Source organism: Prionailurus viverrinus, chromosome A1, assembly GCF_022837055.1.
Source record: "Prionailurus viverrinus isolate Anna chromosome A1, UM_Priviv_1.0, whole genome shotgun sequence".
Classification (NCBI taxonomy): Eukaryota; Metazoa; Chordata; class Mammalia; order Carnivora; family Felidae; genus Prionailurus; species Prionailurus viverrinus.
The window spans coordinates 133,696,184-133,714,162 of NC_062561.1; the positions used below are offsets into that span (position 1 = coordinate 133,696,184).

Consider the following 17,979-nt stretch of genomic DNA (forward strand, 5'->3'; position numbering starts at 1 on the left):
AAGAATAGTTTCCATTGAAGTGATGGGGACAAAACTGTGATTGGCGTGGGTTTGAGGACAAATGATGAAGAGGCGCCTACATAGCCCAGTTAGTTAGGTGTCTAACTTTAGCTCAGGTCATGATCTCATGGTTTGTGAGTTTGAGCCCATAATTGACCCCCCACCGGCCCCTGGATTCCGGATGCTCTCTTTCTCCCTCTCATAGGTTGGTAGCTGGAGAGGTATCTTGAGGGAGAGTTTAAGATGGGAGGAGAATTGCACCTACTTGGTATAGCATATTGCTGCACATGGTCAAAATCAATTATTCCTTTAGAATACTTTAGAGAAGTAGAATTCTCTTTCGTTTATTTGACTGTTTTGTTCATTTCCCAGCAGGGCTTGCCAGATGATGCTTAATGAGTTCAAGGAGGAAAAGAAGTTGTTATTAGCAGTAATTAGCAGAAACTAAGGAGATCTGGTGTTAGTTTTGTGTGGACATGAATACTGGGAAGTAAAAAGAAATAAGGGAATACACACAAGGAAGTTAATCCACCCACAAGACTGTGTTATGGGGAAGAGTTGAAGATCCAATCAGGACTGTAATGAGAAAGCTATTTCTAGGTTCAGAATAAGGTCAAGATTTACTTTACCTACCACAATAAACATTGTGAATATACATTTTTGATACATTTTTCCCCAAGTGTCTTTTTTGTACAGCTTTTATTGACCTATTGAAAATTACAGAAACCACTCTAATGTCAGAAACAATGGAAATTAACTCAAAGACCCCCAGTATTCTTTTTCTGCACAATTTCATTTTCCCAGAGTTTGATTATGAGCCATATTGAGCTGCGTTCTTTCCTCTTTCTTCCTGTGCTTACTCTTTCTGATCATAGAATGATGTAATGTTAGCCTTTCAGAGTTAAGTAAACCAATTCTATTGAGGTATTTGCATTGTAGTATTATTTCTAATTGTGGAACAGAAGACTTTTTTTTTGGTAAAAATAACTAGTCCCTCTTCTTCCATAAATTAATGTTATTTTTCCTAAATTGAGATGGAGGAGAATTCTGAAGATTTTTCTTCCACCATGACCAAGTTTCCTTGACAAAGGAGTGAGTCAGGCTGGATATCTTCCTTGGGACTCTTTTTTCCTATAAATAAAACAGTTTCATCTACCCTGGAAATGCCCTGATATTTCTGCTTCTCATTAGGCTATCAGAGGACAAGAAAACCTTTGGTTCCGTGGTAAGAATAAGAAAAGCCTGAAAAGAAAGGAATCATGCTTTTAAAAAAAGAGGGTAGCAGACATCAGTGGAATTAAGGAATCCTTAGTGAACTGAATTCCAGAGATTATGAACCTCTCCTAGGTGAATCAAGAGTACACCAACTTCCCTGCCTGGCTACATGTGCCTGGTATCAGTATAGGTCATGCCATAAATGGAAAGACTGAAGGAATGAGGATAACTCATCAATTTTTGAATGACCATGTGGACTTTGGAGAAGGGATAAGAATCTGATGGAGCCCCAAAGGCAAAATAAATCATTAAGGCTGATAAATTCTATCTGCCTTGAATTTTGTCTTGAAGCAGCAGTAAAGGAGGGGTTGAACGGCTTAGAGAAAGGTATAGTCCTGAAAATTCAATGAGGATATTGACTTGTGGGACTTTGAGTTGTGGAACTCTTGAGTTGTGGGACTCTGCTGGATTTGAATCTAAAGGTAAACTAAATGAAAAAATACCTGGAACTGCATCCCAAATTCTTTATACCACAGATTGACAAGATAAAAAATTTGGCTGTGTTTGGGATAGAGAAGTTGTAAGTTGAACTGATCACAGATGAATTCAATCTAAATAAAGTTGCAGCCAGTTTCAGCTCAAATTGATTTCTACTAGTAAAATGAATTATCAGTCATCTATCCGGAGAGAAGATTGTAGACTCTCTGGGAAAACAGGAAAACTTAACAAGAAAGTATTGTGCTTAATTCTCAACTTTAGTCTTACAGCATCTAGGATACTATGAAAAATTATGAAACATACAAAGAAACAGGAAAATGTGATTGTATAATTAAGAGAAAATAGTTAACAAAAGCAAACTTACAGATGACCCAGTTATTAGAATTAAGAGACAAGGATTTTAAGGCAATGTACAGGATATGAGGGATTGGGTATTTCAGGAGAATAATGGACAACCTGACAAAGAGCCAAATGCACATTCTCAGAACTGAAAAATGCAGTATCTTAGAAAAAACCTGCTTAAAAAGGCTTACCAGCAAATTTGTAGTAAGAAACAGACTGAAGGAATGGGTGTGTGAATAAATATGAAATTCTGTTTTCTAGTTTTTAAATTTATATAAATAACAGTTGATAGTGTAAAGCAAAAAATATTATAAGATTTATAATATGTAGAAGTAAAATGTATGGCAATAGCTTAAAATATGGAAGGAAATAAATGTAAGTATAAATTTCTTAGATCATATGTGAAGTGGCATAACATTTGAATATGGACTATTTGAATTAAGAGTGCACTCTGTATATTCCTAGAGGAACCAGAAAAAAGTACAACAAAAAGGCCATAAAATGAGATAGAATGGGGGACAATAGCATTATTTGAACTCCGGAAAAAAGAGGAACAAAGAACAAATAGAAAATAGAAATAATCTTAAATTAAGACATATCAGTAATTATATTAAGTATAAATTGTCTAAGCCTGCCACCAAATCATAAAAATTGTCAGATTGGATAAAATAGTAAGACCTAGCTGTATGCTTCATACAAGTGGACACTTTAAATATAAAGACAAACTTGGTTAAAAGTAATAGATGGGAAAAGATAAACCACATTAATATTTACCAAAAGAAAACTCCTATGGCTATAGTTATACCAAGCAAAATATATTTCAAGGCAAGGATTGTTAGCAGAGAAAAAGAACATCTTTCAATGATAAAAGGATCCATTTATCAAGAAGATAGAACCCTAAACATGTATTCACTCTTTATAACAGGGCTTCAAAATACATGAGATAAAAATTGACAGTAATAAAAGGAGAAATAGACTTATTTACATTGATAGAGATTTTAGTACTTTCAATATTTAGTAGGAAAAGAATGCCACAAATTGGTAAGGGTATAGAAGATTTGAACACCACTATCAACCAATTTAACCTAATCAACATTTATAAAGCATTATACCCAAGAGATGCAGAATGTGACTTTCAGGCACACATGAAACACTCACCAAGATAGATTTTTTTGTGGGGCTGTCTGAAAGCTTCAGAATACTGCAAAGATTAGAAACCCTAGGTTCTCTGACTATAATGGAATTAAATTTGAAATCAGAAACAAGGTTTAGTAGATCTCCACATATTGAATTAAGATGATTCTGAATAACCCATGGATAAAATAATAAATGGAAAAATCAAAAGCATTTTAAATGAACAAAGCATCAAAATTTATGAAGTACAGCTCAAGAGAATTTGTATCTTTAAATCTTTAAGAAAAAAGTATTAGAATCATTTATTTAATCTTTACCTGAAGAGGCAGAAAAAAGAGACAAATTCAAAATGAATAAAAGGCAGAAAACATAGAAAAAAATGAAATGTGTGAAATAGAAAACTTACCTTAAGAAAATGAACAAAGTGCTTGGGCGCTTGGGTGGCTCAGTCAGTTGAGTGTCCGACTTTGGCTCAGGTCATGATCTCACAGTTGTGGGTTTGAGCCCAGCATCCGGCTCTGCTGACAGCTCAGAGCCTGGAGCCTGCTTTGGATTCTGTGTCTAACCTCTCTCTCTGCCCTTCCCCCACTCATGCTCTGTCTCTCTCTCAAAGATAAACATTGGAAAATTTAAAAAAAGAAAATGAACAAAGTATAAAGTTTCCTCTTTGAAACAAACCAATATAGTTGATAAACTTATGAAGATTGATGGCTTAAAAAATCAGCCATTTATGTTCTCTTGAATTTGTGAATCAGCATTGTGGTCTTTTATCCCATGCTGCTTTATAACATCATGTTCTCAGGGCAACATTCAAAGAAGGTAAAAGTAGAAGTTTTAAATCTTCTTGAGGCATAGGTACTGTTATTTGCCTAACAAACTGCCATATAAGCAAGTCACAAGGTCAGTCTGAATTCAAGGAATGGGGAAATGGACTCAGTCTTTGATCTTGGGTGGTATAGAACACTGTGGCCATGTTTCTTAACTTATGTGGTTAAGTAAGAAAACAGTGAAGGGTCTAGATTTTACCTTGTTTACAAGCTAGTATGGTAACCTATCAGAAGACACAAGACCCCTAGATCAGAGACAAATAGTTTATTACTCACTACAAATGCAGGGACCAGGGCATATCTTGTGTCAATTACCTGAGCCTTAATCTTCACATGGCTACACAGTGAGGGTCAGATGATTCCTGTAGGAGCACTACTGTGCATTGCAGGAGAGGAAGCCCGAATTGGGAAACTCTGATTTTACATAGTACTACTGATGATGAGTCTGGTCCTTTCCTCTGAAAGTAAGAGACAAAAACCTTATCTTTAATCTGGAATTTAAGCAAATCTCAAGAGAGGAAATTGGGCTGTCTTAATGTTGCTAAGCATTATTATCTTAGAATGTTTCTTTATACAAGCATATTTAATTGGCTGTAAATGACATTGCTCAAAGAACCCAGACCATGCAGAAATGTGAGATGTTCAAGGGGAGTTGTTTTCCAGCACAGTGCACAATAATTTACTTTCCTCCCATATGCAAAATTTGATCACTCTCTTCTCCAAAAGTTTTATCACATGAGGTTGTCAGGGCTTGCATTCCAGTGTCTTACCATCTAAATAAAGTCTAAGTATATATGAGGCTCTGCTATGCTATTTGTAATTAGAGAAGGGCAAAACAAAAATACAATAAGATACGGCTATGCATCCGACTACATAGGTTAAAATTAAGAAAGACACAGTATCAAGTGTTGTTGAAAATGTAACCAAAACTCAGGGAGTGTTAAGTGATAAAACCACTTTTTTGTAAAACAACTTAAAAAAAAGTACATATAATTAAATAAAGACTATGACCCAGCAATTTTGCTTCCATGTATTTATCCATGAGAACCAAAGGCTACATTCTTATAATACTTGTACACAAATGTTAAGGCAGTCTTATTCAGGACAGGTTGACTTGCCTAGGGTGTTGATGGGAACCAGCTGAGGCGATAGAAGGATTTTATGTATGTATGTATGTATGTATGTATGTATGTATATAGTTAACTTTTTGACCCCCTTTACCGATTTCTCCCAACCCCCTCCCCCACCTCTGGCAACCACCAATCTGTTTTCTACATATAGGAGGGTTTTTGTTTGTTTTTATTTGGTTTTAGATTCCACATATAAGAGAGATCAAATGGTATTTGTTTTTCTCTGTCTGACTTATTTAACTTAGCCTAATGTCCTCAAGATCCATCCATCCAAGTTATTGCAAGTTGGCAAGATCTCACTTCTTTTTTATGGCTGAGTAATATGCATGTATGTGTGCCTGCATGTGCTGCAGTGAACATGGGTGTGAATAAATCTTTATGAGTTAGTGTTTTTTGTTTTCTTCAGATAAATACCCGCACATGGAATTGCTGGATCATATGACTGGATCACTTTTTTTTTTTTTTTTTTGAGGGAACTTCATACTGTTTTCTATAGTAGCTGTGCCAGTTTACATTCTCATTAGAAGTACAGAAGAGTTCCCTTTTCTCCAAATCCTTACCAATACTTGTTATTTCTTGTCTTTTTGATAATATCCATTCTAAAAGGTGAGAGGTGATAATCTTATGATGTACAAATAGTTTCTCTGATGATTAGTGATGTTGAACATCTTTTCCTGTATCTGTTGGCCATCTGTATGGTTTTTTTTTTGAAAAGCGTTTGTTCAGATCTTCTGCCCATTTTTAATTGGATTTTTTTTTTGTCATTAAGGTATAGAAGTTCTATATTTTGAATACTAGCCTCTTACCAGATATATGGCTTGCATATATTTTCTTCTCTTCTATAGGTTACCTTTTCATTCTGTTGATGGTTTCTTTTGCTGTGCTAGAGACTTTTTAGTATGATGTAGTCCTACTTATGTTTGCTTTTGTTGATTTTGGTGTCAGCTTAAAAAAATCATCACCAAGTCAAGAAGCTTACCTACCTGTGTTTTCTTGTAGGAGTTTTATGGTTTTAGGTCTTATGTTTAAGTCTTTAATCGAATTTGAGTTAATTTTTATGTACAATGTTAAGATAGTGGTCAAGTTTCATTCTTTTGCATGTGACTGTCCAGTTTTGTCCCCACTCTCATTTATCGAAGGGACTGTATATTCTTGGCTCCTTTGTTGTAAATTAATTGTGTATGAATGGATATATTTTTGAGTGTTCTGTTCCATTGGTCTCTCTGTTTTTATGGCATTATCATGTTGTTTTAATAACTGTAGCTCTATAGCTTTGTAATATACTTTGAAATCAGAAGTATGATGCTGCTAGCTTTGTTCTTTCACAAAATTACTTTGGCTCTTTGGAGTTTGTTTGTTTTCTTGTTTTGTGTGGTATCGTACAAATTTTAGGATTATTCTAATTTTTTTGAAAAATGCCATTGGGATTTTGATAGAGATTGCATAGAATCTTTAGATTGCCGGGGCGCCTGGGTGGCTCAGTCAGTTGAGCATCCGACGTCGGCTCAGGTCATGATCTCACGGTCCGTGAGTTCGAGCCCCGCATCGGGCTCTGTGCTGACAGCTTGGAGCCTGGAGCCTGCTTCGGATTCTGTGTCTCCCTCTCTCTGACCCTCCCCTGTTCATGCTCTGTCTCTCTCTGTCTCAAAAATAAATAAACATTAAAAAAAAAGAAAAGAATCTTTAGATTGCTTTGGATAGTATGGACATTGTACTCCTACTGATTCTTCTAGTTTATGAGTATGGAATAGCTTTTCATTTATTTGTGTCTTTAATTTCTTTCATTAATGTTTTGGGATTTTCAATATTCAGATCTTTCACCTTCATTAACTTTATTCCTAGGTATTTTATTCTTAGATACAATTGTAAATGGGATTGTTGTCTTTTTTTTTCTGAAAATTTCTTATTAGAAATTCAACTGATTTTTGTATCCTGCAACTTTACTGAATTCACTTAATTAGGTTTAATAGTTTTTTGATGAAGTCTTTAGGGTTTTTGTATATACTATTATGTCATTTGCAAATAGTGACATTTTTATTTTTTGCTTTCCAGTTTGGATGCCTTTTATTTCTTTTTCTTGCCTGATTGCTGTAGCTAGGACTAGATAGCTTCACTGGTGAATTCTATCAAATATTCAAAGAAGCATTAATACCTATCCTTTTCAAACTCTTACAGAGAATATAAGGGGAGGGAAGTCTTACAGACTTACTTTATGAGGCTTTCATTGTCTTTATACCAAAACCAGAGAAAGATGCCAAAAGAAAAGAAAATCATAGGGCTATATTCTGATGAACATAGATGTAAAAATCCTCGAGAAAATATTAGTAAACTGAATTGAACAATACATTAAAAGGATCATACACTATGATCAAGTGAGGTTTATTCTAGGGAAGTAGAGATGGGTCAACGTCCATAAATCAGTCCGTGTGATGTATTATATTAACAAAATGAAGGGTAAAAATCATAATGATCATCTTAGTAAGTGTGGAAAAAACATTTGACAAAAATTCAACATCCAGTTATAGTAAAAATTCTCAACAAAGTGAGTATAAAAGGAACATACCTTAATATAATAAAGGCCATATATGACAAGCCCACAGCTGACATTCTACTCGGTGAAAAGCTGAAAATCTTTCTTCTAAGATTAGGAATGAAACAAAGATACCCACTCTTGCCCCTTTTTTTTTCACCATAGTATTTGATTTTACATCTTCATTGCTGTTGGTTACATGGATGTATACAGTTTCCAGACTATAAGGATCTATTTCATTATGTAAGTAATATGTAGAAATGTAAAAATGGAAATTTTTGCAAATGTGGACCTCTTTAGTAACTTCTATTTGTATATCTACTACTATTATGTATGTAAGATTTTTTAAAAACATGTTTAGGCTAACCATCATTTGATATGAAAATTGGATTAGTAGTGCTGATATTGAAGAAACTCAGATTTCTACTAGATTAGAATCAGGCCAGTAAAGTTCAGACATTGATGTTGGTCTTATAGCCATAAGTGAAACTTAGCTATTTGATCAGACTCCTTTCTCATTTCCTGCTGTATGTTGTAGGCATAGCACATTTTATACATTCAGTTATTGATTTTTCCTTCAGGATCAAATGTTCTTAATAGCATTTATACTTTTTTCATTGAATAAGTTTCTTACCTTTCTTTTTTTTTTTTTTCTTTCTTATCACTATTTTCATTGTTTACTATTCATGTACTTACCCATAATGAGTTAATAGTGTCCTTTATAAAATTGCCTCAGAACTAAGGACAGGTATACCAAATATAAATTAGCAAACAACTGTGATAGCCATGATTAAACTAAAATGATCTTATACAACCACTAAGTGTCAACTAATAGCTGTGGGCATGCCTGAGGAGCCTTTGTTCTACATTTTAACTTTTGAACTCATTTAGAAAGATTAGTCCAACATTGAAATTTCTGTCAAATCTAGTTAGATATATTGTGTGATCTCTTCAAATCAATAAGAAAATATAATGTACTGTATTTTTAAAAACTTTTATAGTGACTTCACTTTTCAGTCTTTACAGTAATCCAAGCTAAGAGTTTGTCATAATAATAAAGAATGGAGAGGGAGAAAAGATGGTGGTTTGAGCATAGATGAAATAAGATTGAGCATGTATTTATACTTGTTGAGAATGTTGGAGAAAAAGAAGTACATCTGCACTTTAAAATAAAGAATCTTAAGTTTTATATCTAATCTCCAAAATAAGAATCTCTTGAAAGAAGTTATAATAATCTATATTTTTGAAAAATACCCTATGTGTGTTTTATTTGGCTAGTTATACCATTGCACCCAAGGTCTGTTTTGTTTTCTTTTCCTCCTCATGAGCAGTTTCTTTATTGGTTGGAGATCTTGCTATGAGAATCTATGAATTGTTGCCCAAATCTCTTTATAAAAATTTACCAGTGGGCTCTTAAAAAGAAGCTGCCTGAGTGGCTCACTCAGTTAAGTGTCTGTCTCTTGATTTCAGCTCAGGTCATGATCTCATGGTTTGGGAGATGAAGCCCCATATCAGTCTCTGAGCTGACAACGCAGAGTTTGTTTGGGATTCTGTCTCCCACTCTGTCTGCTCACCATCCCCCCTCCCCCATCTCCTCTCTCTCTCTCTTTCTGTCTCTCTTTCTCTCTCTCAAAATAACATTTTTAAAAAATTTACCAGTGGGCTCTTCTAATTAGATTATTCCAATTGCTTACAAATCAGCTGTTGTGACTCCTGATTCACATTCTACTCTGGCTACTGCTCTATTTTTCTAATGTCCTTTTAGCCAAAGTACCCGAATTATCTTTATTTGTTATGTCAGGTTATCCTCTTTTTTCTTCATTAACCTCCAACATTATTTTGTTTCCACCACTCCATAATAAATGATCTTGTCAAGATGACCAGTGACTTACTTTAATACACAATGACAGGGGCGCCTGGGTAGCTCAGTCGGTTAAGCGTCCGACTTCAGCCAGGTCACGATCTTGCGGTCCGTGAGTTCGAGCCCCGCGTCAGGCTCTGGGCTGATGGCTCAGAGCCTGGAGCCTGCTTCCGATTCTGTATCTCCCTCTCTCTCTGCCCCTCCCCCATTCATGCTCTGTCTCTCTCTGTCTCAAAAACGAATAAACATTTTAAAAAAAATTTTTTTTTAATACACAGTGACAGTTCTTTTTTTTCTTAAAAAAAAAATTTTTTTTTACATTTATTTATTTTTGATAGAGACACAGCACAAGTGGGGGAGGGGCAGAGAAAGAAGGAGACACAGAATCTGAAGCAGGCTCCAGGCTCCGAGCTGTGAGCACACAGCCTGACACAGGGCTCGAACTCATGAACTGTGAGATCATGACCTGAGCTGAAGTCGGACACTTAAACGACTGAGCCACCCAGGCGCCCCCACAGTGACAGTTCTTAAATTCTGATTAACATAGTTGATAACTTATTTCGTCTTGAAACATTTTTTTTTCTCACTTTGCCTTTAGGATATTACTTGGACTCATTGCTTCTCTTCAGTGTCTTTTGCTTGTTCTATCTCTTTCTGATTTCTTATTTTTGTAATATTTCAGGGCTTAATCATTGGCCCTATTCTCTTTTTTGTCTGTGCTCATGCTCTTGATGCTTTCATCTAAATTCATTGCTTTAAATATCATCTGTAGGCAGATGACTTCCAAATTTATATTCTCAGTTTGGATCTGTCCCCACATCTCTGAATGCCCATATTCAGCTGCTTACTAAGGATCCCACTAGGACATCTTTCAGGTATTTTAAACTAACATTTCTAAACACAGATATCTCATCTAGGCTCTCTCCAAACTGCTCTTGCATATAGCGTTATTCTGGTTTAGCTTATTGGCAGTTCTGTTCTACCAGACTGTCACATATGTAGGAGTATGTTGAATGACAAATTTAGTGACCATCTTTGCTTGCTATACACAAAGGTATTTTTTGTAGCATGTGTTACAAGTAGAATTTGTGGTGAAGTTTAAACAACTAAGTAGTACTAAACCATTTAGCATGGGGGAAAATAGCCCAATAAATTTAGGGTGACTCTAATATTTGGAACATAAATTTATGAATATTACCAATTTTTTAATAGAAAGGTTATGATGTATTTTTGTTAATGTTACTGTTTCAAGTTCAGGCTGTTTCACTTTGTAATGTATTGGCTGTACATGCAGAAAACTTCACAATGACTTAAGAAAGTGGGGGATTTAGTTTTCTTACATATCAAGACATTCAAAAGTAGGCATTGGTTAACATTGGTCCAGCTTGTTTTGTATTTCCTCTTTGTCGGGCTTATTAGCTGGTTTCTCATACTCACACTTGTTAACTTAATGGTCATAGGATTATGGTTGCAGCAGTAGACATGTTTACATCTGTCCCAGGATAAGGAAAACAAATGTCTGCCCATAACCAACCTCATTCCATCCCCAAAGCAGACTTCATATGTCACTGATCTCAACTATGTCATCTAACCCCTGTGCACCCTTTTTGGAAGGCTCAGTTGTGGATATTTAGCTGGGTCCATTACCACCATGAATAAAGTAAAATTTCTGGAAAGGAAGGAATAGAATCTGATCAGCATTTAGCATTGTATGCCTCCCAAAACAATCAAAAACTACTAAATTTAAATATAATTGGTAATTAGAATTTGTTTTGCTTAGAAAAAAATTATTATTTCTCAGTAGGCTCAAATAAATGGGATTTTAATGGTAGATAGGCATTTGGTATTTGATATACGTAAGGGCTCGCCATAGTTGACAAATGTATTAAAAACCAGTGGTTAAGAAGCTACTTTTGTATTTAGAAGATAGCAAATTTGTTTGTTTACACTGGTGAATTTTTGATAATTTTAACTTACATTTTGAGGCAAATAAATTAGAAGAGATGATCCTTAAAATCATAAAGATCTATTTTTATTGTTAATTTTGTTTCTTTCTTTTCGTTTCCATAGAATGTTGGCTCAATTAAGAAACATCAGGGAGAGAACTTCAACCCAGTGGTAAGTAGCTTTAATTTCTTTTGTTAGTCTTATTCTTTTGTTTGTATTATTATTATGACTTTTTTCTTGGTTGGCTTCTCTTTCTGCATTTGATTAGAATATTTTTTATGTGTCCCAGGTTAAGTCTGGTTTATAAAGTGGCTCTTGCTTACCATTACATTAAAATTCTTATGAACATTCCCCAAGTTGATCACTTCCTTTTCAAACCTGACCAGGCTTTCTTCCTTTGGTTTACTTCCTAGTAGTATTGTGTAAGGGAGGATCTCTTTGGTTGTTAGTATTCATTTATTTCTTTCATATGGTATTTTACTCCTGTGCCCTCAATGATTAAGGTCCCTTTCCTTTCTTAACAATCAGCAGTTTTAGTCTGCTAAATTAGGGTCCATTTTTGTATTGGCTTGAGGCCCCCTGAATTTAATCTGAGGTCTAAACTGCTTTCTTCGTAGCCTCTGTCAACAAGAGGTTTTTACTTAAGATGTAACCTTTTTCCTAAAGCATCTGATCTTCGTTTTTTTTTTAATAGTTTTAAAAATTTATTAAATATAAAATAGTTTATAAAATTTATTTTTAAAATAGTTTTAAAAATTTATTACTTTTGCGAGAGTCAGAGATAGCGTGAGTAGGGGAGGGGCAGAGAGAGAAAATCCCAAGCAGGCTCTGCGCTACCAGCACAGAGCCCAATGTGGGGCTCAAACTCACTAACTGAGATCATGAAGTGAGCCGAAACTAAGAGTCGGAGCCTTAACTAACTGAGTCACCCAGGTGCCCCTAATCTTCCTTTTCTAAATTCATTTTCTCTTCTGATATGTTTTAGAATTTCTGACTATCTGTCTGCAACATGATCTATGGTTAGCACTACAGAAGAACCTTGGATGTTGTTTTACCTTCGTTAACCTTTACTCTGGGGGTGCCTGAATGGCTCATTTGGTTGAACATCTGACTCTCGATTTTGACTCAGGTCATAATCTCTGGATGGTGAGATCAAGCCCCGCTTTGGACTCAGTGCTGAATGTGGAGCCTGCTTGGGATTCTTTCTCTCCCTCTCTTTGCCCCTCCCTATCTCGTGTACACACGCTGGTGCTCTCTCTCTCAAAATAAATAAGCAATAAAAAGAACACATTCTGTCTTGTAAATTGTCTTATGCTTCAAGTGTGCTGCACGCCTGACAACATCTGAAATAAATACATTCTTTTAAGTTACATATATTTGGTAGTAAACATTTCATGCCCAGTTATAGTCCCAAATCCATTATGATTTCTGGGATTTTTAGGCCCTATCTTCCAAGTTTTGGGGTACTATTGTATTATATAAATAAAAGCATATAGTAGTTATAATACGGTGAACCAGAGCAATAGTTTCAAACATTGAACCAACATTGCCCCATCGAACTTTCTGCACTAATAGAAATGTTCTCAATCTTCTTTTACTGAATATAGTATCCACTAGACACATGTGGCTGTTGAACTTTTAAAATGTGTGTAGTGTGACTGATAAAAGAGAATTTTAATTTGATTTGATTTAACTTGAATTTTAAGGTTAAAATGGCTATGTGTCCAGTGGCTACCATATTGGAAAGAGCAGATTGAATTCCCCATTGTTCTTAAGTGTCGTCTTAACTCATTATCAGTTGAAATCTTAGAATCCCTGCAGCAAGAAATTTCATATTCATTTTTGGAATCTTTTATTTTTGCTATCCCATAAACACACAAGTATAAGCTAAATTCCCCTTTAGCAATGAAATTCTCATTAGGTCAATAAAACTGCTTATTCTTGGCAGTAAAACACACCTTCATATAAACATAGATTATTAATAAGCATTCAGTAAACTTTTCTGGATATTTCTTTGTTGACAAAGTTTTTTTGTATTGAAGTATAATGGACATGTAACATATTCATTTCAGGTGTACAACATGATTCATTATATGTATATATTGCTAAATGTCCACCACAATAAATCTAATTAATTAACATTCATTACCATATGTAGTTAACAAATTTTTTTCTTACAATGAGAAATTTTTTTTAGAATTTTTTTTAAGTTTATTCATTTATTATTTCTGAGAGAGAGAGAGGGAGGGAGAGGGAGAAAGAGAGAGAGAGAGAGTACACAAGCAGGATGGGGCAGAAAGAGAGGGAGACACAGAATCCAAAGCAGGCTCCAGGCTCTGAGCTATCAGCATAGAGCCCAAAGAGGGGCTCCAACCCACAGACTGTGAGTTCATGACCTAAGCCGAAGTTGGATGCCTGATTGTGCTACCCAGGCACCCCTCCATGAGAACTTTTAAGATCTCTCTCAGCAGTTTTCAAATATGCAATACAGTATTATTATTAATTACAGTCACCATGCTGTATGTTATATTCCCATGAGACAAAGATACTATGTAGTAGAAACTTTTGTTTAACACCATAGGGGAGGAAAAATTTTTCTTTGACCCTTTTAGGGTCTTTGGCTGGATGTAAAAAGTAAACTTACAAAGACAGATTAACAGGAGAAAGCATGCAAATTTATTTAATGCAAGTGTTTTAATTTTTTTTTAATGTTTATTGTATTTTTGAGAGAGAAAGAGAGAGACAGCATGAGTGGGGGAATGGCACAGAGAGAGAGAGAGAGGGAGACACAGATTCTGAAACAGGCTTCAGGCTCTGGGCTGTCAGCACAGAGCCCGACATGGGGCTTGAACTCACTTGGCTAGGTCATGACCTGAACCAAAAGTCAGATGCTTAACTGAGTCACCCGGGTGCCCTATTTAATGCAAGTTTTAAGTGGCACAGGAGCCTTCATAACGAGTAAGGACCTAAAGAAACCATTAAAACTTAATATTTTTATACTACATTTGTTGAAGAGTGTAGAGTTGTGTAGAAGTATAATAAGTCAGAGTATGAGGTTAAGTGTAGTAAAGTGGGGGAAATTTAGTAAAGCCCGTTTTTTAGGACTTTTCTCCATTCTTCAGAGATGGGGCTGCTCTTTTCCTCCAGGTATAAGGAAGGCCCCTGTCACATAAGGATTTTATGATCTGTTTCAGGAGAGAAGTGTAAGGGTAAGCGAGCATGACCTTCCTGCTTCTGCTGTTTTCTCAGACTCTTTAAGTGTAAAATATTCAGTATGTCAAGGTGCCATACCTTGGAGTGTTGTGTTCTGAGCTCCATCAGTATTTTGTTTTTGTAAACTATGAAGAAGTGCGTAATAAAGTCCTATTGATATTTTAATCATTTCGAGAAGCTGAGTTCAAGTGTATCATTATATATTGAGAAGCAGTCTAATGTAATAAGAGCACAGAATCAGTTTTATTATGGAAAAATAGGGATTATAGTATATGTGTTGGAAAGGTATAGCAGGTTGAAATGAGAATATACATATATTTTACCTAAAGAACTTAGCACAGTGCCTGGCATATAAATTGACTAAGAATAGTCATATTTTTTAAAAGATTGCAGGTGGAATACTTATTGTTGTAAAACATTTTAAGAATATCATATAATTTGAAATAGAACTGTTAGAAGCAGTGCCTTGCCGAGCCATATTGAAACCTGAGGCAAAATAGGGGTGTCTGGGTGGCTCAGTTGGTTAAGCATCCGATTTCAGCTCAGGTCATGATCTTACGGTTCATGGATTCGAGCCCCGACTGGGGCTCTGTGCTGAGCTCAGAGCCTGGAGCCTACTTTGGATTCTGTGTTACCCTCTGCCCCTCCTCTGCTTGCACTCTGTCTTTTTCTCTCAAAAATAAATAAACATTAAAAAAAATAAAAAATAAAAAAACTTGAGCCAAAATAAAAAAGTTCATAATACCTATCCTGTGTTTATTTTAAAAATAGTCATTTTGTTCATAAACAGATCATTTTTCAGTGATTTTAATTAAATAATACATTAAAATTTTTAATTTGATTACTGCATTGTTTTGGTGCTTCTTTTATTTTGTGCTTGAGGTAATTGTTTCACTGCTTTCAACCTAGTCTTGGCCCTGGTTGGAAGTTATCTATTACTCTAATAGTCATCTGTTCAAAGCAAGAATTTATCATTTTACAAAGAATTGATTACTGATTCGCAGTCAGTCTTATTTATTGAAGTAGGTTTTCTTTGGTAATATAATCTTAGACCAGTTGGAATTAACCTATGTGTACACACTGTATTTTTAATAAAATTAGCCTAGAAAATTTTCACTAATTCAGAATTAAACCTTTCCCCCATTTAGTTTGAAACAATGAGATTGGTATACCCTTTAATGAAGCCAGTTTATTCTCTAATGTGTAACCTTACACAAATATAAGACTTTTAAGTTCTTTAGAAAAATTAAAAGGCCAATATTTAATTGGAACAAAATAAACTTGGCATGTATTGGAATTTTGATGTGGAAAATCAAAACTCAAAACTTCCTACTTCCTACTCAAAACTGCATAGAGTCAAATTCTTAATTAAAAAATAGCTCTTACCCGGAAATTAAGGAAATCTTATTGTTGTATTAGGATTTTTCTAGTTGAGTATAAGCAAGACTCGTCAAGCATGGTTCTTACAGAAGCATATAAGTGGTTATTTAACAGGTCATTTTTTTAAAGTAGGGAAGTACTTGAGTTCATTTGAAATTCAGTATATAAATATATATAAATTTAGATAGTAAAACAATGTTAAATATATTCCATTGGATGTGTGTAAAGGAGAAGATACTTATCTTTGATATATAAATTGTGATAAATGAATTGGAATTATTTGTTTTGAAAAATTGTTGGCTATAATATGTATAACTAAATTTATTTTCATTTGAATATTGCAGTGTCTAAAAATGACTACAAAACGAAGTTTGTTTGTGCGGTTGGTACCATGTCGGTGTCTACGAGGGGAAGAGGAGACTGTAACTACCCTTGATTATTCTCATTGCAGTTTGGAACAGGTTCCCAAAGAGATTTTTACTTTTGAGAAAACTTTGGAGGAACTCTATTTAGATGCTAATCAGATTGAAGAGCTTCCAAAGGTATGTTAATACTATCTTTTAAGAATTACCTTTGGTTTGGGGTGCCTGGGTGGCTCAGTTGGTCAAGTGCCTGACTTCAGCTCAGATCATGATCTCACAGTTCCTGGCTTCAAGCCCCACAACCGGCTCTGTGTGCTGACAGCTCAGAGCCTGGAGCCTGCTTCAGATTCTGTGCCTCCTTCTCTCTCTGCCCCTCCCCTACTCGCACTCTGTCTCTGTCTCAAAAATAAACATTAAAAAAAATTTAAAAAAAAGAATTGCCTGTGGTTATTTTTATGCATAGAGATATAATATTCCCAGTGTTGCCATAATGCTGCCAATATATATGTGTTTCCATTGTTTTCTTTGTTTCTTATCTTTTTTTCTGGTTTAATTTTATCTTAGGGTATGCAACACAATTAAGAATTTTGTAAAATAGAATTTTAAACTTTGTGTCTTCAAGCCAGTTGCTTGAATATTTAAGTAAATAATTAAAATTTTATGTTTAATTTCAGGTTTTTATAGCCAGCGAGATAGAGTAAGACTATACAGTTTTGGCAGCCAGTAGATTTAGCTGGACAAATCATTAAAATTAATGTTTTCTTTTTGTAGTTTTTATCAGACATTGGTCTATACTATTGCGATTGAGAATAAATTGTCCTTTTGGTTGTCATATGATATTTTTTGTTATTAAACAGTTTTTTAGACGTGTTATTTCTTTTGCAACTTATTTTTTTTTTTAAGTTTATTTATTTTGCGAGGAAAATATGAATGGGGTGGGGAAGGGAAGGAAGAGAGAGAATCCCAAACAGGCTTCATACTGTCAGCACAAGCCAATCTCACAAACGGAGATCATGACCTGATCTGAAATAAATGGAAGGAAAAATAAGATAAAAACAGAGAGGGAGGCAAACCATAAGAGACACTTAAATACAGAGAACAAACTGAGGGTTGCTTGCGGGGTGTTGGATGGGGGGATGGGCTAAATGGGCGATGGGCATTAAGGAGGACATTTGTTGGGATGAGCACTGGGGGTTGTATGTAAGTGACGAATCATTAAATTCTACTCCAGAAGCCATTATTACACTCTATGTTAACTAACTTATATTTAAAAAAAAAAAAAAAAAAAAAAAGAGTCAGATGTATAGCCAACTCAGCCACCCAGGTGCCCGAGAACTTAACTTTTCTGAAATGTAAGAATAACTAGAGGGAGAAAGTTGGTTTGTTGCCATGAAACATCTATCCTCTCACATTATCAAAATTTTTCAGTGGCTACTTGTTTTCCCTTAAATCCTAATCCCTCTTCATTCTCAACTCAGTTTTTTGTTTATTATGGAAAAACTGCAATAGATTTAATTGTTAGAATGTTTTACTACCCAAA

At 34.9% G+C, this 17,979-nt stretch overlaps 1 protein-coding gene across 8 annotated transcripts in view; it reads left to right on the forward strand.

The window, feature by feature from the left end:
- The window catches only part of ERBIN (erbb2 interacting protein), a 133,578-nt gene that overhangs the window by 33,750 nt on the left and 81,849 nt on the right, over window positions 1-17,979 (forward strand). For all 8 annotated transcript variants that reach the window (XM_047833840.1, XM_047833919.1, XM_047834082.1 and 5 more), the window contains exons 2-3: window positions 11,608-11,655; window positions 16,422-16,619. In XM_047833840.1, the coding sequence (XP_047689796.1) occupies window positions 16,431-16,619 (189 nt within the window). In that variant the 5' untranslated portion in view covers window positions 11,608-11,655; window positions 16,422-16,430. The remainder of the gene's footprint in view (window positions 1-11,607; window positions 11,656-16,421; window positions 16,620-17,979) is intronic.